The sequence below is a fragment of the Rutilus rutilus genome (genome assembly GCF_951802725.1).
Source record: "Rutilus rutilus genome assembly, chromosome: 11".
In the NCBI taxonomy this organism is placed as follows: Eukaryota; Metazoa; Chordata; class Actinopteri; order Cypriniformes; family Leuciscidae; genus Rutilus; species Rutilus rutilus.
The window spans coordinates 30166534-30189178 of NC_140216.1; the positions used below are offsets into that span (position 1 = coordinate 30166534).

Consider the following 22645-nt stretch of genomic DNA (forward strand, 5'->3'; position numbering starts at 1 on the left):
TGTGTTGAACTGGTTTTATGAGGTCTTTTTGTCAATACAAACCAAAGTTTATCGCTCATTTCTCCTTCTCCTTCTCTGTCAAATTAAAGACTTTATCACTGCCGTGCAGCAACATGCTGCGAACTATTTTCTATTGGTGTGTTCTGAGTAAAACCAGTTTTTATGCTGTTGTCTAGTTCAAATCTAGTCTAATCATGTTCATTGTGGTTTGAACATCGAGATGTGTTGGTAACAAACACTGTAAGACTCATGGTTGATAGAAAAACGAATAGGCCTGTTGTGTGTTTTCATGTGGACTCGGTCAGTTGTTCATAATGTGTTTCCATCTCATTCTCTGTTCATTGAATACTTTTGGTAATGTCTTGATTTTCTTATGTAAACAGTAGTAAAATGATTTTACAACAATCAACAGTCTTTTAATGGAATGGTTTTTGAAGATGCTTTTCTTATGCATTTTAAAAAAAAAAAACAGCATCTTATTTGATAAAGTTGATTTTTTTCTTCAAATGATTTAAAAATAACAGTAGAGCATAAATCATTGGCAAATGAAAGTGCACTGGATTGTCCATATAAATATCACTTAAAAAAGTTTTTTTATTGGCTTGTCTTATTTTATCCCTCAATAATTCAAGAACTTCAATAATAAAAGTTTATTTTATTATTATTTATATACTAACATGGTATTAATATTTTGAGTATTTTTATTTTATTTTTTTGGAATTTATACTATTTTTAGGTTTCATTCTTTTAATTTAAGTTCCATATTAAACTAAAATTAAAGTATTTATATATAGCTTTATTTTTTATTTCCCTAGTAGAAGAGATATTGTGTCTCAAAGGGACCTTGTTAAATAAAATCAAATTTAAAAATCATTTCAAACCATCTTCACAGTCTTGATTTATGCTTTGTAATAACAAGAGTATAATGCTTAATCAAAGGTCTAAAAGATGAAGGCTTGTGTTTAGAAATTATTTTGCAGGTTTTTCCAGTCTCATGAGCTTTCATATCCCGGCCAAACCCCATATGTTTCCCAAGCAAGCTGTTTGACAATGATAACTGCATTGATGGTGAGAAGCATCTTAGATTAAAACTGGCTGTGAATGAAGAAACTACTGCTTTTGTCAGACACCTACTTTTGTACAAAATAGTAAGTCGGACAATTTAAAGACATCCCGGTACACCTTTAACCTCTCCATTTACACCAACCATCACTCGCTATGCACGGAAGCTGTCAAGCACTGCGAGTAGATAGACAGCTCCGCTTACCCAATGAGAGATGAGATCTGATGGCCGGCACCCAATGGCGATTAAGTGGGCGGGACCACAAGCCTCCACGCACAAGCGGAGGAGGTGTTCCTGGCGGCCATCTTTGATGCGAGAAGTGATTGTTTGGCGAATAGAAATAATAGGAAATAAAAATATAGCGTGAAAAGTTGTGGAATTGTGGCGGAACTGAAGGGGATATTAAGAGGGAAAGTAAAACTCAGGAAAATCAGGTAAAACATCCCCTACAACGTAGGAGCGTAACTCCAATTACATGCAGCTTTTTTCCTTTCCAATTTGTATCCCAGCCAAAAAAAAAAAAAAAAAAAAAAACCTCGAGCCGGTCGCGTTTACTACAGGCTCGGGAGCTGCTTGCTGGAATTGAGCTTTCTAACTCATCTAAAGTGTTAATATTATCGTATCAGTGTCTCGTCACGTAAAAAAAGTAGTGGATGCGAATGAAGTTGGATAAGAGCCTATAAAAGAAGCCACATGCATGCAAAGACAGTGGCAGTCTCTGGTTTCATATCGCTGAAATATTATTTAGTACCGTTTAAAACCGAGCTTGCTCCAAATGAGCTGTTATCACCAGCACTGTGAGATCTGGGGTTTTAGGTTTACTTTAAACTGTTAACATATCCGATGAAGGATCAGCTCGAGAATTGCCAGCTGTTGTGTTTGCACGCGCTACATTGTTGCGAAAACTCAATGGACGCGCGCGACTGTGTCAGAGCATTTTGATTGACATGCAGCTGTCATCCTCTCTGTTTATATGATTAAAAAATGCTGCTGAATGAATGTCACGTTTCTATACAATATTAGGTTTCTGCTTCAGTCACACTTGAACTAGTCATTATTGAAGTGCATGGATGGATGGAATAATGTGTTTCTTCATTGTGGCCAATGAAGCTGATGCATCTTGCTCTGTGTTTGGACGGTGATCACTTTAGTTAGAAATCTGCCTGATAAAATGAATGCTTGATTTCTGCTGTTTCATCATTCAATTTGGCATATTTTTCCTGTCACTGTTGTCTACACCTTTCAAGTTTGTGAATCTGATGTTTTTACTGACCATGACCCAAAGCAGGATAAAGTCACCATTAAATCATGCATTTCATTTTTTACTGAGATATTGCAGTATTTGTTATAAATAATTTTATATTATTTACATTATTATTATTTTTCATTATCAATGTGCCCTTAACTTCCCGTCCCTCTTATGACAACATATTTTCTCTGATGAAGTGTTTACTTCTCGGATTCATGCCGAATTGAAATCAAAAGCCATATATGTGGAAATTTCTTTATGAATCCATTTATTCTATACTAGCCTTGACGGTGCAGTACCAGAAAGATTTGTGTAAACGCTGATATTCCTTTAAAAGGGCCGAAAGGAGCTATTTAATCATTTATACATGTAGGCTTCAAAGTGTACTTCTTGCTGTCACGTGCCTTTACATCAGGAGCTTTTTTTATTTACTGAAGAAATAGACGTCATTTAAAACACCAGGTCTTATTTGCAATCTCAGCTTTTTATTGATCTTTAATTTTAAAAGCATTGTAAGTATTGTACACTTTTAGAAGAAAAGGTTCTGTATAGAAACTTAAGGGGTTTCCATCGTATGATGATTTTATTGATTGTTTTAATCCATTAATTTAGTTAAATTTGTCATTTTATTAATTAAACAGCTCATAAACATATTTTATCACTAGAAAAATTGAAATAACCTGTTTACCATGAAAATATGCCATCTTTAAAGATATTTTTCCTTATTTAGAGTTATTTTTAAATGGATCCAAGTAGCCCCATTGAACCTTTTTCTAAGTACATGCTGCTTGTGTTGAGCGAAACCCTTGAGCTTTCTGAATCTAATAAACACGGATTACATGTCTGCATCCATGGAAGTCTCTATTATGTGAGATGTGCGAAGAATAGATTAATGCATTCTCTAAATTTAGACTGAGATCACACATCTTTATATTTCCCACCGGCATACTTGTGTGCATCCCAAATGTGTGCTTTGAATGTGCATTGGTATATATTTGACCAGACATGCCTGTCTACACACACTGATAAACATGATTTCTTTACTTTTTTACCATGCAACTGGATCTAAACTCAACGGTTCAGATTTTGTTTTATTGTAGAGATGTTTACAGACATATCTGTACAATTATAGCAAACTCTCCAGTATAAGGGCTTAGTTGTCTCGTGTAAATAAGCAGAACTGTTCAATTGCCCTTTGCGTCTGAGGTATTTTTATTAAAATGTTTATTAAAAACGTGTTAAAATACTTTCTTCTTTTCCAGTTTAATGTGCAGAAACAACTCTTAATTGTAAGCAATTCATAGGTTGACTTCCACTGTGTCTTTGTGCCGCTTTCAAAACATTGACACCATTTTACCTCATCCAGTGACGTCGGATTTGTCTCTCTGTTTTCTGTACAATTATTTGCAAAGACCGCTACCAAAGACTATTATTTATTACTGCCATGCTATTATATTATTATCTACCTAAAATTCTGGACTTTTCTATCGAGCCATAATAATATTTTATGTTATATACACATATTGCTATTTGCTTTTCTGGTTAGATGCTAACTGCATTTCATTGTCTTTGTACTAGTACTCTGCACAATGACAATACAGTTGTATCTAATCCAATCTATTCTAATAATTATTTTCCATGCAGGTTTATCATTATGGTATAATAACACCATGAGACCATAAAACCCTGCCCCAAAGGGCAAACATAAACAAGCTATGGTTGATTTTCTTAACATTTAAATTAAGTATGGTTCTCACTGCAGCTTGTGAAAGTGAAATACACCAATTACTAAAGGGAAAAAGAGTAATTTAGCATTTTTATATTCAAGCCAAACCTGTCCAGCCTTCCCTACAGCAATCACAAGCGTCGGTTTGTGTGTTTGTAATTTTCGTCACTGTGCCATTACAGTAATTACACTAATAGTTCAGGGGAAAAAAACATCATTATAAAATAGGCCATCCGTCTAAAAGGCTTGTGTTCTTTATTTGGACATCTGGCTTTGAAGCACATTATAATGTGTCTTGTTTCTTACAAATCCAGTCATTTGTAAGGGATTATGTAGGGCTCCAGACTGCAACCAAATGTTTTCCTGCCGGTGCAAGTAAATTTTGTTAAAGGTTGCACTGGTGCCACCACCACGTTGTCCAACTGATTAGAGCTGCCATTTCTGTTGAATATGAGAAACGAAAGCGGATCAAAACTGCGCTACTCGTTTGAGCTGCGCATCGCGGACCGTTTATCAGCTCGGAGCCTCGGACCAATAATAGACAGTGCAGCGCAAGCTCAAAACAGGTTTACTCGCGGTCTGATCTCGACCAAGCGATTACACAGCGCTGGGAGATCCAGTGAGAAAGTGTTTGAATTTGGGGCAGAATTCTCTGTCATAAACCATAGATAAACCAGCGCTGACTTGAAAACCAGGAGAAACATTGTGCCATGAACGAACAAGTTATAGAAGGCTTTTCATTCCACAAATCACCAACATTCACCATCGATTTCATGTAGTAACGCTAACTGTAACCATGGTATTGTGGCAGATATAGTCGAATGTTTTTACATTATTAATTTCAGGGTTCGTACAACCTTTTGAGAGTGAAATTCAAGTACTTAAAGAACTTTCAATTGCTTCACTCTTTTTCCAGCACTTCAAAGCTCTAAATATTATCCAGTTTAAATGGTATTTTTGATGTGATGACCATAAACATTATTTGTTCATCCTTCAAAGATTGTCCCCGTGGATTTAGTTTTAGACATTATGAAATCACTGTTATAAAATATCGAATCATCAAGAATAAATTTTTTGTTAAAGTTTGGCAATTTTTTTTATACTGATTAAGTAGGAAAAGTCACAGTGTCATAAAAAACAAACTATTCTTCAAGTTGCCAATGAATTACACAGAAAGCAAGCAAGTGAAGTTTTAATCATTGAAGCTGCGGTATGATGCTATAAAATAACAATGGTGCATTTAATAAAAGTAGAATTTTTTTGGTAAATAAAGTCTTTAATAAGAGATAATGTTATCTGCATCTGAACTCAAGCTCAGTGCTTTGCTGTCAAATGTGCATTTCCAAAAAATAAACATGTAGCCTTATATTATTAGTAACTGCACTTATTAATGCATAACAATAGTAATTTTATGATTCGCAATCTCAATGTTAGTCTGGAGCCCTGCTATGCTAGTTGATTTACCATGAATGAAGAGCTACTGTGCTCATTTTCTCTTCTATTTCTTTCAGTAGATGAAGGCATGAAGAAAACATCATAGTCAGGAAGTCATGGCTGATAAAAGAAAACTTCAAGGTAATGGGCAATATATGTTTAATGGTCTTCTTGGAAGATGTCTTTATGCGGCTTAGTTTGAAGAGAATGCTACATGAATAGCTTACATTATTTAGCATATTTCTGCTGTATCAACCCCATGTTTGCATGTGTTTCTCTGAGAATGCGGCCTGGTCTCACCCCATCCCATCATGTACTGAAGGTTTTGCTCCTCTCTCTTCAGGCGAAATAGACAGATGTTTGAAAAAAGTTGCAGAAGGGGTAGAGCAGTTTGAGGACATTTGGAAAAAGGTAAGAGACGACTACAGCACTTTTTGTAAAGCTCATTAAATCATGTTAATTATATTTTAGATGTATTCTCAGTGATTTTTGCTGTTTTAAGAATAATATTTTACAACAGATCCAAATTGGGTAGTGAACTTAGATTAATGCATAAATACACTACCATTGAAAAGTTAATAAAAAAGAAATTACTATTTGTTTTTTCAGGAAGAACACACTAAATTGACCAAAAGTGGCAGCAAAGACATTTATAATGTTACATAATATATTTCTATTTCAAATAAAAGCTGTTCTTTACAACTTTCTATTCATCAAAAAATCCTAACAAAAAGCATCACAACTGTTTTCAATAATTAGAAATGTTTCTTGACCATTAAATCAGCATGTTAGAATGATTTCTGAATGATCATGTGACACTGAAGACTGGAGTAATGATGCTGAAAATTCAACCTTGCTCAGCATTTATATTAAACCACAATGAGCAAACTCAATCTCCCACAATGAACCAATGTAATAATCAATGATATATAAGAAATTTCAGAATATAAAGAGTTTTTAAGAAAGTACACCTGCATTTGTTCTGCTCATGCTTCTTGAGTGAGGCCCAGTGTATAGAATATACAATGCATAGAGTTTTCAACATATTATTGAAATTTACAATCACCTTCTTATGATTCAAGTCAAGTAGAATCCTCTAAAATTAACTTATAAATAATGTATATGTTTGTGATTTATTTCCCCCTTTCAGCTCCACAATGCAGCCAACGCAAACCAAAAAGAAAAATATGAGTCTGACCTCAAAAAAGAGATTAAAAAATTACAGGTGAGAATATTTTGTTGATATCAAACTGCACTTTTTGGCCATAGGTGAATCCAATGAATTATTGAAAGATTGAACTGCTTTTCATTTCATTTGTAATACACTTGGCTTGTTTCACTGCTCATGGTGTGTTTGTCTTTATTGGTAACCATGAGGACAAGCGCTACCCATGCCGAGGGTCATGTATGCGCGTGTCCTGTGCTTGGCGGCACAGGACGAGTCGGCATGCTTGATTTCAGGTGTCCGGCTCAATTTTCTTTCATTCTTTCTTTATGCATGCTCTTTCTGTTTCTGTCTGCATTGCTTCTGCAGCGCCTTCGTGACCAGATTAAGACATGGGTCGCCTCCAATGAGATCAAAGACAAAAGACAGCTAGTAGAGAATCGCAAACTCATTGAGACGGTGAGTCTGTTTAAATCTAACAAAAAGACTGGATACTAATAAATAATGCCAGATTTAACATGTTTGAACAACTTAAATCAGTTTATTTTATTGGATGAAGTACATTAGCAATGTTTTCAGTAAGGTGAAACCTTTGAGATGTGAACTTTGAGACCTTTTTGTCAATAAAGAAATAAATAATCAATTATTTATAGATACTAAATCCAAAAAAGACCAATAAATCCAAATTCTGAAACATAATACGGAGAAAAGTGCTCAGCTTTGGCACACGGTAAAACAAAATGTTGTACTTAGTTTTGACTGTGATTTTTATGATTTTTTTGTTTTTAACAGCAAATGGAGCGGTTTAAAATTGTGGAACGGGAAACCAAAACGAAAGCATACTCTAAAGAGGGACTCGGCCTTGCTCTGAAAGTCGATCCTGCGCAGAAAGAGAAAGAAGAGATCGGGCAGTGGCTAACGGTAAGAACGGCAGTGTGTACAAAATCGATATGGATTGATGCATCGATCAAACGTCTAATCAGTGCCATCACGTAAAATACCAATATGAGGTACCTTTATTTTGCCACTCTCCACATCCTCACGCAACGTCCACCAAAGCATGCATTTTCGTGTACTCACAATACTGTCTGCCTGTGTGTCAGACTGCGAATGCGATGCAGCAACAAAGCGTTGTAGCAGACGCAGAAAACTTTGTGCCTGCTGTCGGACGCAAATCGTGGGTTTGGAAACGTTTTGTATTTGCGAAAACAGATGGACAGGCAAAGGAAACAGCTTTATTTTTGTCTTTTTTTATATTCATTTATTTTTTACTTATTTAACTGAAGTACCTCAGTGATTTGCACATTTTGGCACATAAGACTGGAAGACATTGACTACTGCCATCATAAGCTTGATTGATTTTATGTGACCCCCCACGCTCCTCCATCCCCTTTTTTTCTTTTGCTTTATTTATAAAAACTAATGTGTAATTTTGTTGTTGTTGTAAATGTCCCAATTTGGAGAGGGTGTGCAATTTCCAAAGAGTTTAATTAAACATTCATATTATATATTTTGGTTAATAAAAATGTAACTGGTTTTGTAAACTTTGCACATATTATCCAAATATCGACAAATCAGTTGATATAGCCTTGAATCAATATCGCATCATGATGAACGGTCTGATTTACACCCCTAGTGTGAAGTCACTGCGAATTGTTTGCACCCATTTGACTCCTGTAATGTGGAAAAGTAGGACTGACCTAGATTTGTTTCGAATTTTTTTTTTTTTTTTTACTAACATGCACCAATAAATAATTCAGAATAAGACAAGAAATGTGCATCAAGAAAGTAATTAGGATTTGTTTTGATTTCATGTTGACTTCACACATATTCCTGTCATTCTGAAAAGCATTTGTGTCTTGACACAATATGATAAAACATTAGGATTATTTTAGATGGCAAATGCCTTGTTTGTAATGTAGATGATAGTAGGCGGCTGCTGTCAGGGGAGGAGTGAAAAAACAGCAGCTGGACTCCCACTTCTTGTAGTGGTACATCTACTGTATGTATGATACATACATCTACAGTATGCATGCAAAGGCAAATATTGTGATCGCATTCTTGGTTGCCAGTAAAGTGGATGTATTTGATATTGCTTTTACATGAAGATTGATATCATAAACTAGTAATCCAGTGTAACTATTATTAAATTATACTACAAGTAATCCACTGTATCTATTAGTGATGCACCGATAAGAAATGTTGGCCGATATACCATTAACCGATAATTCTTTATATTTGAAAGCCAATAACCGACATATTTGCAGATAAATCTAAATCCAAATTTATAAATGTATATAATTTGAGAGCCTGATTACAAAAACAAAAGGCTCCCCATTAAAAGCCATGTCCCAAGCACACAATTCTAATGTTCTCAATATAATTTTATGTAGCCTATATATGACAGACTTGCACGTTGCGCTTAACTGTATTGTCCTTTTTTGAAGTGATTCCAATCATATTTCAAGCAATTCAAAACCATCATGGCGAATAGTGCGCATCTGAATTGTCTCAGCTGAAGGAAATAATTCATTATTTATTAGATTTTATATATTGGCCAAATTTTTTATTATCGGGCAGATAACGATTACAAAAAATGAACATATATCGGCCGATATCGATATGGTGGCCAATATATCGTGCATCCATTCCCTAGTATCTATTATTAAATTCTACTACAATCTGGATCTTGTCCATCCATTTTTAGTTTAATAAGACATGAGTTCAGCAGAATGTTAAAGTTCTGAACTGTGACCTCAGTTAAAGTGCGGTTACATTAGCGAGATTTCACGAAATGTCCATTCATTGTCAATATGAAGCACAGCTCATACTAAAGTCAAACCAAGCAGTCTGCAAGCAATCTGTGTGGGTGAATCTTTCACACTTGCGTGAAATCGCTGATTGTGTGGATTGTTATTGAAATTACTTGATTTCACCCAAGAAAATTAGTCAAACAGCGTTAAATGTGACCTTAAGTCATTTCCCATCATTCTTTGAAAAGCCGCTGTTACGCCTGGTTCTGAAAGCTGCGTCCATCTCACTGTCGTGAGCGTATTTTGGCAAACAATAGCATGAAGTTACAGAGAGCTTTTCAACTCACTATTCTGCAAAAAAACATGCACATCTCAACTGTTGCTCTGTTTGCATCATTTGCTAATGTCATCTACTTCTGCTTTGTACCTTGGTTTCCCTAGAACACGATAGACACGTTGAACATGCAAGTGGACCAGTTTGAGAGCGAGGTTGAATCGCTTTCTGTCCTAACCAAGAAAAAGAAAGGAGACAAAGAGGTCAGTTAAATTTCCTCCTGCTTTTTTTATTCTCATCCTTTTCGTCTTTTACAATGCAACTGTTTGACCTGGGATTGTTTAGCCTAATAATACAATTTCTGGGCTGGAAACAAAGAGGTTGTTGATTCAAACCCAGCAATGGGTGAACCATGAATAATGACACTTATTGGGTGATAGGCCATTCTGTAATTCACTTTGGATAAAAGTGTTAGCTAAATGACAAATTAATTAGTGATTATTGATGCCAAAGATATTTATTGTGTACTTCGCTCAAATTTCAATTATTTATTTATTTTTAATGAAAACATTAATAATGCAAAAACATCTTGACTGTATCAAATGGTAATACTCTAGTACCTAATGATTTTCATATTCATGTACCGTAGTATTTACTACGTCTCCAAGGTACATAACAGAATATTAAGGGATTACCATGGTGCATACCCAAAAATAAAATATAAATGGTACTAATGGTAATACCATTTTGTTAGTGACCATATACAAGACTATTTTAAAAGACATTTCCAGCAGTTTCACTCGTTCTGTTAAAGTGACTGCTCATTCACGTCAGAATTCTATAATTTGTCCATGCTGTGATGCTGTGACCTCAGAAGCAGGATCGGATCGAGGAACTGAAACGATTGATCGAGAGGCACCGGTATCACATACTCATGCTGGAAACCATCCTTCGAATGCTGGACAATGACTCGATAGACGTGGATTCCATCCGCAAGATTAAAGATGACGTTGAGTACTACCTTGATTCCTCTCAGGATCCAGACTTTGAGGAGAATGAGTTCATCTATGATGACCTTGATCTAGAGGAACTTCGTAAGTGTTTGGTGCACATGTCAGAATTCTGTTGTGTTTTTTATTTTTATTCTTAATTGTAACACTTTTTTTCTTTCTTCATTTTTCGTTCCTGTAGCCCAGCCACTTGGTACCACATCTCCAGCTGGTAACGCAGAGGACGAGATCTTCCAGCACTCCAGTTCCACACCAACCTCCACAACGTCATCTTCTCCCATACCTCCCTCTCCGGCTACTTGCACTACGGTGAGCATCAGATCTAAAGTTTAATCAGAGCTTGGGATGCACAATACATCAGTTCCATACTGGTTATTGGCCAATAATAGATTTTTTTTTATTTTTTTTTTATGTTTCTGGTATTGGCATGGCATTGTTATTTATATTAGATATTGAATTGTGCATGCACGTTTCTACAGATTTTTACATTTAGATTTACCTTTACATAGAGACCTTTGTTGACATCTAAAATTCACAAAAAAAATTATAACACTGTTAAATGTATATTTTTAGCAAATATAAAAATGAATTTTATTATGAATTTTTCATAATGGGCATCATAATGTTGTGATGCCTAAATTCACTTGTAGCTTTTAAAACTTATTCATTTTAAAATAATAATAAAATAAAAAAATATTAATTGTAATAATAAAATTTATTTGTGTGTTTTATTTATTATATGTCAGTAAATCTTTAAAAACACAAAAAATTTGTTAAATGTCATTTTTAGGGAATTTAAGAATGAATTTCACTTGTATCATTTTACTTAATTTAAAAAAAGAATACAAAAACAAATTATTAATTTTGAAACTAAATGATTAATTATAGCAAGATAAATGTATTAATTTTATTTCTAATTAATTTTATTGTTTTATTTATTTATCGGTTATTGGTTGTGACATGAAAATAATTATCAAGTTATCAGTATCAGCCTGAATTTTAATATTGGTGCATCCCTAGTCAGAGCAACATATGACTTCTCAAACCTGCTTACCAGCAGACAAATTTATCCTATTGAAGTTTATGCAAGTTATCGTGAAAATGTATTTGAATCATATTTCCAAAAAAAAAAAATGGCACATTCGATATACAGGACCCTGATTTGTTCATGGACAGATTTTTTTTTTAACTTCTAAAACACTAAAAATTATTTTCTCTGTGAATGCCATGGATGTGGATGGATATGAATGTAGTAAAAAGCAATTCAGTCATTTGTTTTGGTTTGGTTTTGTTCCATGTCATGTTCTCTTCATTTGTGCTGATAAGAATTCGGAAGATGATAAGAAAAGAGGTCGCTCGACAGACAGTGATATTAGTCAGGTGAGAAAAAGATACGTAAAATCACTGTTCTAAAAGTCTTATGGTCCTTTCCAGTTTTGGCCTGACCCTGAACATCCTGTCATTTTGTTGCAGTCACCTATCAAGAACGGAAATCCATCTTCATCTCTATCCTCCTCTTCCTCACTGTCATCCTCATCCTCGGGAGCCTCTTCAAGCTCCTTGATCTCATTGGCGACTGTCGCCATCAGCGGAAGCTTGGCATTAGGGGGCAGCAGCCTTTTAGGCAACATGGGCGGCTCCCTCCAGAACTCTGGCAGCTATAGTTCAGCAACACAGCAACAAACACAGCAATCCCAACAACAGCAGCACCAGCCCAAAACCTCAGTCTCCTCCCACTCCAGCACCAACTCTGCGTCCTCCAACAACAGTATCCTACTTCCAACATCCAGGTCCACGTCACCACCCAACACCTGCACACCGGGTCCCCTGACTCCCAGCTCACAGAGCCAGCCTCCGTTGGGCACGGGTCTTTCCTCCAGTCTGGGCCTCGGGAAGGGTATGTCGGTGACGAGTAGCGCAAACCAGATGCCCGTTCTAGTCCTTTCAGGGATGCCGGCGTCCTTGAGCAACATGGCTGGGTATTTGAGCGCATCCACCCCAGCGCCTTACGCGCAAGCGGCCGCCGCAGGTTGCATAGGCAGCGGGCTGTCGGCATCGATTGGAACGAATATTAGCAGTACAAACTCCAGTGGAGTTGTAACCTCAGTGGGGACTAACGGAAGTCTAGGCTCCACAAGCCTCTTGGGCTCAGGGCCTGGTGTTTTGGGTCTCGGGTCCACACAGTCTGCTGTGGAGCCTTTACCTCTGCTAGCTCCCAGCCCTGTGGGAGGCACACTGATCTCAGGGAGCAACGTGGGAGTTATCGGTGGCAACGTGGGAGTTATAGGTGGCAACGTGGGAGTTATAGGTGGCAACGTGGGAGTTATCGGTGGCAACGTGGGAGTTATCGGTGGCAATGTAGGGTCATCTGGGACAGGAAATGCAGCAGGAAGTGCCGCGCTACCGCGGCCACCCAGTGGGCCGAAACAAAATGGTGGTACAAGTGAGTGCAGGATAACTGTCTGATTAGAAAAAAGTAATGCATATGTTCTGAAACAGTATTGCATTATAAGAAGAAACTAAAATATTTATAATAAATACAAATTTTGTTCACATTTGTACTTGAATATCCCCACATCTTCCAGGTTATAGTGCTGTGGTAGCAGATAGCACGTCAGACTCTGCCCTCAACAGTGCCAGCCAATCACAGACCAGCCAATCCTCATCCTTAAATTCCTCAACAAATCAGCCGTGAGTACTGGCGCACTTACAACACTTCCCTGTTAAGAAGCTATGCCCTGGCAACCACCTACAACACCCTGGCATTGTGACACCTTTTTTGTGAGGTTGATATTCGATTAACGGACAACAAAGACAAGTAATATTCAGTCATATTAAAGATTTAACTGCACTACCACTATCGGATAAGAACAAAATTTGAACCGATTTGAGCTGAATAATGTCTTCTCTAGAGCTGCTTTACAGCTGAAATTGAATTTGTTTCATAATTGATGAATTTTACAACATTAACACTGTTATTTTCCAGTTTATTAATGTAAAGCTGCTTTGAAACAATCTGTATAAAGCGCTATATTAAATAAAAGAGTTCTGTGCAAGGGCAAACGCCACTTTTCAGATAATGTACAAATCTAGAGGTGAATAACATGGAAAACCTGCATTAAAACTAATATCACTACTTTCCTGAAAAAAAAAAAAACCTTCTGAATTACATATCTATGTTATTCATAATTCAAACAATTTTCTTTATGCTCTTCTCCCTCCTCTCAAAACAGTAAGGACAGTGGGCCCAGCCTTCTGGGGTCAATGACACTGCCGCCCAGCTCGCCCTCACCATCGTACAGCGAGAGTAAACCAAGCGGTGGCAGCCTGCTGAATGGCCCTCTCTCATACACACAGGCTGCCGACACCATCAAGGTCAGTCACACAACATTTGCTCATACTCAGCAACAATGTGTGTTTGATGTGTGGGCCTGAAGGCAAAGTCTACATTGCTGTTGCCCGATAGTGCTTTGCAAAGTTTAGATGAGGAAACAGGCAGAGAAATTTCTCTTTAATTATTGCTCATCACCTGATTGCAGCAAGAAGTTTAGATACAATAAAAAGTGTTGAGAGCCTGGGTTGTTTCTTGAGCACCAGATCATTTCTGAATGATCATGTGACACTGAAAACTGGAGTAATGATGCTTTAAATTCAGCTCTGCCATCACAGAAATAAATTACATTTTACAATATATCAAAATAAAGATATAAATCATTTTTTATATCAAATAAATTCAGCCTTGGTTAGCATAAGAAACTTCATACCAACCCCAAACGATTGAACAGTAGTGTGCGTATAATAAATGAATCACATTTATAATTTAATTCATACTGAACATTGCAACCATCACATTTTGATCTAATAATATTAATATAATATACTGATGAGCCGAAACATTATGACCAGTCCCAGGTGAAGTGAATATAGTTGATCATCTCCTAACATGGCCACATTTTAAAGGGATGGTTTGGAGTAATTTCAACCTAGGGTCCTTTGCACCATGACCTCGAGCCAAACCCCCCCAAAGTACAAATGATGTACTTACAAACTTTCCAATGGCTCATGTAATGAGTACAGAACCTATTTGTACCAGGGCTTAAAAACGAAAAAAAAATTAAATTGGTTCACTCCGAGCAGAATCAATATTTTAACGTTTCCGTTTTTGCGTTCCTCGTTAAACATTACCGTTCCGAAACCGGTTTGATTAGATAAAATACCGGTTAATAACGTTATTTTAATTTAGCCTATATTTTAAACAATATGTATAAATAAGACTAATTTTCACTCAAAAATAAGATAACACATGATAATTAAACTTGAACATTTATTTCATAACATTGTTAAAACCATTACAGAAATACCTGTATTAATTACAAAGCATAAACAGCTGGAAAAATATTGACCTGTTTTACTGGACCGTTAGACAATCGAAATTGGCACTCTTATGCCTAATTCTTTTCAGAAGAGTGATACAATTATTTGTACACACACACACACACACACACATATATATATATTGCAACACGAATTGTTTTAGAAATTACATGAATAAAAAGTAGGCCTATATAAACTGGACGATCATTGCTCTTTTAATGCACCGTCAACTGCTAATTTCAAAGCAAACACTGCGCAACACATCCTTGCATCACATAACGTTAACCAATTTCAGTCTGCTAATAAAGCACGATCATTTAATGCAATAACATTGTAAAACTACAACACATTTTCTATTTTTAATACAAAGCATTAAAAGTCTATAAAGAAAACATTTGACCTGTCCTGTTTTTGGCTACCTGAAAGACTATAGAAAAAATGTGCGATACTTGCTAGTACTTATACGAAATCCATAAACTACTTGAGCTTAAAGTCCGTAGGCTAGCTTGTTTAAACGTACGAAAATAATGTCCTCCAATACCTGTGCATTCATTGAAGACCTACTCAGTGAGGAAAGAATGTAGGCTACTTGAGGCATGAAAATGCGCAATCTACGCTGACTTGCGTTACCGCGGGCGCGGTAGTGCAATTACATTCATAGCAAGTTTGTACAAATCTGGGTTAGTGAGAGCAACACTTGCCCAGTAGACTTAAAAGTACACTCACTCCTCTTAAGGTGTGCTTCTCTTGAATAGCCTATGCCGAAGAGATTGTCTGCCGATGACTGCTGCGCGGGCATTTCACTCGTCAACGTCACTCGTTAATGCGTCAACGTCACGCTTTGACTAAATTCATGATTGGTCAATGGCAAATTAAAATATTAAAGAGAACGATAAAATAACGTTATTAACCGGTTAATAGTCATTTTAAATAAACGTTTCTGTTCAGAACGATTAAAATTGATTTTGTTTTCGGTTTCGTTTTTGTTCCTGTTAAAATTTCGTTTGTTTCCGGTTTTCGTTTTCGTTCCTTGAACCGGTTCAGAGCCCTGATTTGTACTACTGTAGAAGTTTGGTACCATTCCGGGCATTATTAGTGGGGTAATTTACGAGATACAACCTTGGATCCATTAGCGCCTGTAACTTTAATAATGTTGGACCAAGGGAAAAAAAGCTTCTGGGGGGGTGTTTGGCTCGAGGTCATGGTGCAAAGGACCCTAGGTTGAAATTACTCCGAACCATCCCTTTAAAGTCTGTGTAGATTAGATGGTAAGCCAACACTTATTTCTTGTAATTAACTTGTTGGATGCAGGAGAAATGGACATAAATGGAATGGAATAAATATCTGAGTGACAGATTGTTATGGCAAGGGGACTGGGTCAGAGTATCTCTGAAACGGCAAGGCTTGTGGGTCGCTCCCGGTCAGCAGTGGTGAGAATTTACAAACAGTGGGCCGAGGAGGAACAAACTAAAAACCGGTGACAGCAACGGAGGCTATGCCGTCTGGTCCGAGCCAACAGAAGGTCTACTGTCTACACTAAATTTTAATGATGGTTATGAGAGGAATGTGTCACAACACACAGGGCATCACACTTACAGACCACTCAGAGTGCCTATGATAACCGTTTTCCATCGTTGAAAGCGCCTACAATGGGCACGTGAGCGTCCAAACTGTTTCGTTTTCTTTTACATCACATGGACGGCCCCGTGTGCACCATTCTCCTAAGGAAGTGATGGCACTAGGATGCACAGTGAGATGGCGAAAAGCCGATGGAGGGAGTGTGATGTTCTGAGCAATGTTCTGTTGGGAAACCCTGGGTCGAGCCATTCATGTGGACGTATAATTTCATATATATGGTTTTCAGTGGAATTGTTAATCATCCCTAATTGTTTTGAGCACATGCTAGATCACTAGAGTCCACTTTTATTGACCATTTTGACCAATGCGTTTTCCACTCTGCATTCACTCTCTTCAGCCTCAGGAGCCTCTGAGTTCTCAAAAGTCGATGGTAGAGAGGGTCGCCCAGGGCTCAGGGTTAGAAGGAGAGCTGTCTGCGCTACATATCTCTAGTGGTAAGTATCAACAAGTACTCAACACTGTAAGGTTATCTTGCCCCGTTCTCTATGTTGTTGGTAACATTCTTTCTCTCACTGTCTTCCAGCTTCTCAATCTGTTCTTTCGGAGGTGAGCATCGCCCCTTCATTGGGCGTGTGTCCACTGGGTCCCGTCCCCCTCTCCAAAGAGCAACTCTACCAGCAAGCCATGCAGGAGTCCGCCTGGACGCACATGCCTCATCCGTCCGACTCTGAGAGGATCAGGTGAGCGCACACCAACACACACACACACACACACACAAATACGATTTTTTTGTATTCACTGATTCTGACAGCTGACTACACACATGCCTCAAAATCTAGGGAATTCCTGGAACCTTGTACTCCAATGTGACCATGTTTTGCATCAGTTTGTCATTTCTTTTTCTTGTATTCAATTCTAAAATATCTAATGCAACTTAATGATATTTTGGGGCATTGCCGAATGAAAAATATTTGGCCCTTTAAACAGCCATAGTGCTCATTATTGCACAAGACATCTCATAAAATCTGCTTTCATATAACTAACACTGGATTTAATAAAAAATAAAATATAATTTGTATTTCTACATGTCACTTTAAATAGTAACAAGTTTCATGAGATCATTTGTTTGAGCATCCTGATCAGCATGATGCAGCCACATTGATTCGATGGTTTAATTATTTTAAAAGAGGTTTATTTAATTTGACACATTATTTGATTGATTTACCAATATGTTCCTATTGGTACACTTACTTATTTTATTTCCATTTGTATTAAGTCTTATTTTGCGTACATGTTTCTTTTAAAAAGTAGAAACAATTACATATTTTTTTTTTTACTAATGTATTTATTTATTGATTTAACTAAATGTAATAAATGAATTAAAAACCTATATAACTTTGAATTCTTAGGTTCTCCGTATTAAATCCACACAAAAATACTATCTCATCCTATCCCTTTTGAGTTGATCAGGGTTCTTTGACTTGCAAACTTGTTTCGATTGAATACTCACTTAATCATTTACTCTTTTATTGGACACACAGGCAGTACCTGATGAGGAACCCCTGCCCGACGCTGCCTTTTCACCACCAGATGCCACCTACCCACTCTGACACTGTGGAGTTCTACCAGAGACTGTCTACAGAGACCCTCTTCTTCATCTTTTACTACTTAGAGGTGTGTGTGTTTGTGTGTGTGTGTGTCTGCACATTTATAGTTAACACCCTCAGTGAAGCCCCAGTAATTGCAAACAGGTTGTTTACTCTTTCAGTAAGCACATATGGCTTGCATTTGATTGAAAGATAGAGGTACTATTGATCTCTGAGTGGGATTTCAGCATTACGGTCAGATTACAGTCCCTTTTTATTGGCGTATTTCTGGTAAATGACAGATTGTTCCTTTCCACTCCCTAGGGTACAAAAGCGCAGTATCTAGCAGCCAAGGCCTTGAAAAAACAGTCATGGCGGTTCCATACAAAGTACATGATGTGGTTCCAGAGGCACGAGGAGCCAAAGACCATCACTGATGAGTTTGAGCAAGTGAGTCACACTATTGCTGTATGCTGATTCTGGGGCCCCTGGTCCCATTTTTTTTTATCATATTTTGGCCAAGAACCGCTAACTTATACGTCTCACTAATATGTTGACTAAAGTTCATTTTATGTACTAACTTGGGGTGCGTAAATCTTAAATTGTTGTATTTCTGGTTTATTAACAGTGTTAATTCAAGTATATTAAAATAGAAAAATATTATTTAAAACTGTAATAATATTTCACAATATTACAATTTTTTTCTGTATTTTTGATCAAATAAATGCTGGCTTGATTAGCATAAGACTTCTTTCAAAAACATTAAAAATAGTAACGTTTCCAAACTTTTGACTGGTTATATATCTTCTGTGGGAGTCTCAGTCAGGACCAAATAACGCTCGTCCAATCATTGCATTCGGTCTATTAATCAAAGTATTGTGAAAAAGTGTATTAGAGTGGCTTCCACAAAAATATTCAGCTCACAACTGTTTTGTCAAGCATAATAGACTTTATATTTTTATTTTTTATTAAATCTTACTGACCCCAAACTTTTAAACGGCAGTGAGTGTATATGTGAATACAGGGCTGGGTAGATTACTTACAAATTATAGTCAGTTACTAATTTCAAATTACATAATGAAAATTGTAATAGTAATTAGTAATGTAATCTATATTATCTAAATCTTTTAAAGAATTTTATAAGTACTTCATATTGTAATCTTAATACCCAGCACTGTATGAATATAACCCCAAAAATTATAATTTGTAACTGAATGGTTTGTTATTTCCGTCTTTCTACAGGGAACATATATCTACTTTGACTACGAGAAATGGGGCCAGAGGAAAAAGGAAGGATTTACATTTGAGTACAGGTACCTTGAGGACCGGGACCTTCAGTGACGGATGGTCAACTAGAACGGAGGACTACTGTCGACATTCCGAATTGAATCAACACACACATGTACACTCTCTTTCATTCACTGGGGAGGAGACCCAGATGCACATGCGAGGCTGTTTTATGTCTCGCTGGTGCGTAATGCATCTGAAGCCCCTCCCACTCTTTACAATCCTCCCGCCCACCAGCCGAGTTCTTTGTGACTCCGCCCTCTCATTCAAGCAGACTTAACGCTGGTAAATCACCCCGTTCTGAGAACTTTATGGAGCATTTTTGCGCCAAAGAAGAAGTTGAATGAACATTCACTCTATCAGCAAGATGACAATAAACTCAAATCATTGTGGAGGAATTATTTAGCCATGGCTAATTGCGTAAAACACTGAAGTTCTGCTATATTGATAACCTAAATCCAAACTAATCCAAGTCCTCTGAGCTACAGCTGTGTTGCTCAGCAAATGATTAGTTTAAAGTAAACATCAGCAATTAAATTCTTATGCACAACCATTTCAATCTTGCATATATCTGTCCACCCAAGCCATAACAACTGCTGTTTTCTCTTAGGAAGCTTGATTTTGGGGTAGTTACACCCCTGTCTTGTAAGCTCTGATTAAACCACAGCTATTAATAAGCTTGCAAGTGTGTGTCCCAAACTCTAATATTGATGTTCATAATCGTTCTATCACTGTGGCACCAAATAATGAGTCTGAATGAGTCTCTTGCCAGCTCAAGCACACTATTTTTGTTTGTAGACAACAAACAGGAGGCCAAGTACACGCCACTCAGATCAGGTTTGTGACTCTCATCAAAAAAATAAAGTTGTTATATAGAGGGCTTTTTTGGACTCAGAAAGGGAATAATGAATATGTTCATTTACTAGGGTAAATGTACTTCTCCGGTTGAAATTCGCTGTGAATTTGTGAGAGTTTCATTAGACTTGCATGTCTTACAGTTTTCACTCAAACCTCGCCGTTTCATTTCGCAATGACACTCATAAATGTTCCAGCATTTTATGACATTTTGTTCCCCTTATTTGTTTGTGCTGTATAAATTAGCAACCACAGAATTCATTTAATGAGAAAAAACATGCTGTAGAGAGGATTGTGGTCAGTCATTTTTAAATTTCTTTACAATTCAGCAAGAATCGGGCATTAAATACCCAACCTTATAAAATGAGTACGCACACAACCTTGTTTTAATCGTAACGTTTATCTTTCTCGATGAGCGTGTGGAAGAGAGCAGAAATGTGAATTATGATTTATATATATATTTTTTCCTAACTGGAAAAGTGTTGTACAGAACATTTGTTCTCCTTCTGTTGACCCCCCCTCCCCCCCAACAAAAAAATAAAAAATAAACATTTAAACAGCATGGAATATTACACTTGCTAAGAGAACTGGAGAAAAAAAATTAAAAAGATTGAGAAAATGAAACATTGCAATGAAAGTAAAGACTGTAAAATATAAATAAAATAATTACTTTACAAAAAGAGGGCATCTGGGTTTTCATCATCGCCGAGCATCTGTTTTGAAATTACATTGTTCTCATGAGTCTGCCTCCAGTAACATAATGCATTGACTGCCTTGTGAAGAATTGATTCTCGTTTTAATTTAGACCCATTTTAATAGTTATTTCCAGTCTTTAGATTTGATTAGCTGAGTCCCAGCAGCACTAGGACTCTGTTCACTGTTTTTATCCCTCTGCTTGTCTTTTTTTTTTCAGGGTGGAAGCCAAGTGAGGGACAGGTTTTTGAAAGTCAGAGCATCTGTGTTTTCTCTTGGTTCGTGATCCCTCACGGTTTCTTGCTAGTAAGGAAATGGAGCTGAAGCTGAGACACTTTAAAGCGCAGATGGGAAAATCTCTGCCACTCCACTCGTACGCCGTTCTAGACTGGCTTTCGGTATGTGCACTGGTCTTTGGCTCATAAAGAATGGCAAGTTGTTGGTTTAATGATTAAAGAAATCATTTCTGTTCATGTGTCTTAATTAATAAAAAGCTTGTAGTCAATGCTCTGTATTACTGAATGCATACTCTACCATTCAAAAGTTTGGGTCCAGTAAGGTTGTTTTTTTTTAAGGAAATTGATACTTTTATTAAACAAAGGTGCATTGAATTGATTAAAATTGTCAGTGAATGTTTCAAATGTTGTTCTTTTGAACTTTCTTTTCATCAAAGAATCCTGAAAAAAAAAAAGATCAGTTTCCACAAAAATATTAAGTAGCACAACTTTTAAATAGTGAAAATATTTTATGGTAGCACTTTATTTTACAGTCCTGTTCCCCATGTACATACAATGTGCTTATTATAGTTATTACAATAACTGGGTAATAACTAGGTACTACTAACCCTAAACCTACCCCTAAATCTAACCTTAACCCATGTAGTTACCTTACTAGTACTTTCTTAGGTAAGTCCACGTACTGCAAAATAAAGTGTAACCATTTTTACTGTATTTTTGATCAAATAAATACAGCCCCGGTGAGCATAAGAGACATCTTTCAAAAACATATAAAAAATAAATAAAAAAAAACCTTACTGCAAACTTTTGAACAACAGTGTGCAGATTGAAGTAATACACTTTTAGGATGTACAGTGGCGCCCCAAAATATGTGGAGACTAAATGAATGTCTCTGCATTACAAACAATCTTGTTAAATCTGCAAAAACATGTTGCTCAGAGCTAACTTTACTATATTTGCTAGCTTTTTATCCAAAGTGATTTTTCATGGATGTATGAACTATGAAGTGAACCTAATCCAGTCCAATGCACTCCTCATTTTCATTTTGAACAGTAAATATGATGTTTTATTTAAGACCGAACTAACGTTTTGTTAAATGCTTTATTTAAAATGTTTCCTGTCTGTCTTTGAGATAAATGCTTGGTATTTTGGGTAGAACTTCAGTTTTGGGTCCAGTTCTCACTATTAAAGGAGCCGTATGTAAGATTGTGGCCAAAACTGGTACTGCAATCACTTTCAAATTACTATAGAGCGGTGTATCCCCTCCCCCTCCCCCTGACTCGAGGTTGCCAGATAGGCTGCAGGATCCAGCAGGAACGTAGGCTGCTACGTAGCTGTGGTAACTAGAGCAGAGCTGGCAAC

At 36.8% G+C, this 22645-nt stretch overlaps 1 protein-coding gene across 2 annotated transcripts; it reads left to right on the forward strand.

Moving 5' to 3' along the window:
- Positions 1 to 1334: 1334 nt before the first annotated feature.
- On the forward strand, positions 1335 to 20903 carry cnot3b (CCR4-NOT transcription complex, subunit 3b). Of its 2 annotated transcripts, XM_084422541.1 has the most exons (18): positions 1335 to 1497; positions 5550 to 5613; positions 5816 to 5883; positions 6623 to 6697; positions 7007 to 7096; positions 7430 to 7558; positions 9832 to 9927; positions 10539 to 10758; positions 10856 to 10983; positions 12001 to 12054; positions 12148 to 13117; positions 13260 to 13365; positions 13908 to 14049; positions 17024 to 17120; positions 17210 to 17366; positions 18168 to 18300; positions 18537 to 18662; positions 19455 to 20903. In XM_084422541.1, the coding sequence occupies exons 2-18, from the start codon at positions 5589 to 5591 to the stop codon at positions 19551 to 19553; spliced, it is 2715 nt and encodes a 904-aa protein (XP_084278667.1). In that variant the 5' UTR covers positions 1335 to 1497; positions 5550 to 5588; the 3' UTR covers positions 19554 to 20903. The 2 variants fall into 2 exon arrangements, with proteins under 2 accessions (XP_084278667.1, XP_084278668.1); XM_084422542.1 differs by lacking the exon at positions 12001 to 12054 and having other exon boundaries at positions 12109 to 13117.
- The last annotated feature ends 1742 nt before the right edge of the window (positions 20904 to 22645 follow it).

Bases quoted from the DNA above. Each gene is read 5' to 3' on its own strand.
- cnot3b (XM_084422541.1), top strand. From the start codon at position 5,589: ATGGCTGATAAAAGAAAACTTCAAG. The intron at 6,698-7,006 runs GTGAGAATATTT...TTGCTTCTGCAG, and splicing joins AAGAGATTAAAAAATTACAG to CGCCTTCGTGACCAGATTAA. The intron at 7,097-7,429 runs GTGAGTCTGTTT...TGTTTTTAACAG, and splicing joins ATCGCAAACTCATTGAGACG to CAAATGGAGCGGTTTAAAAT.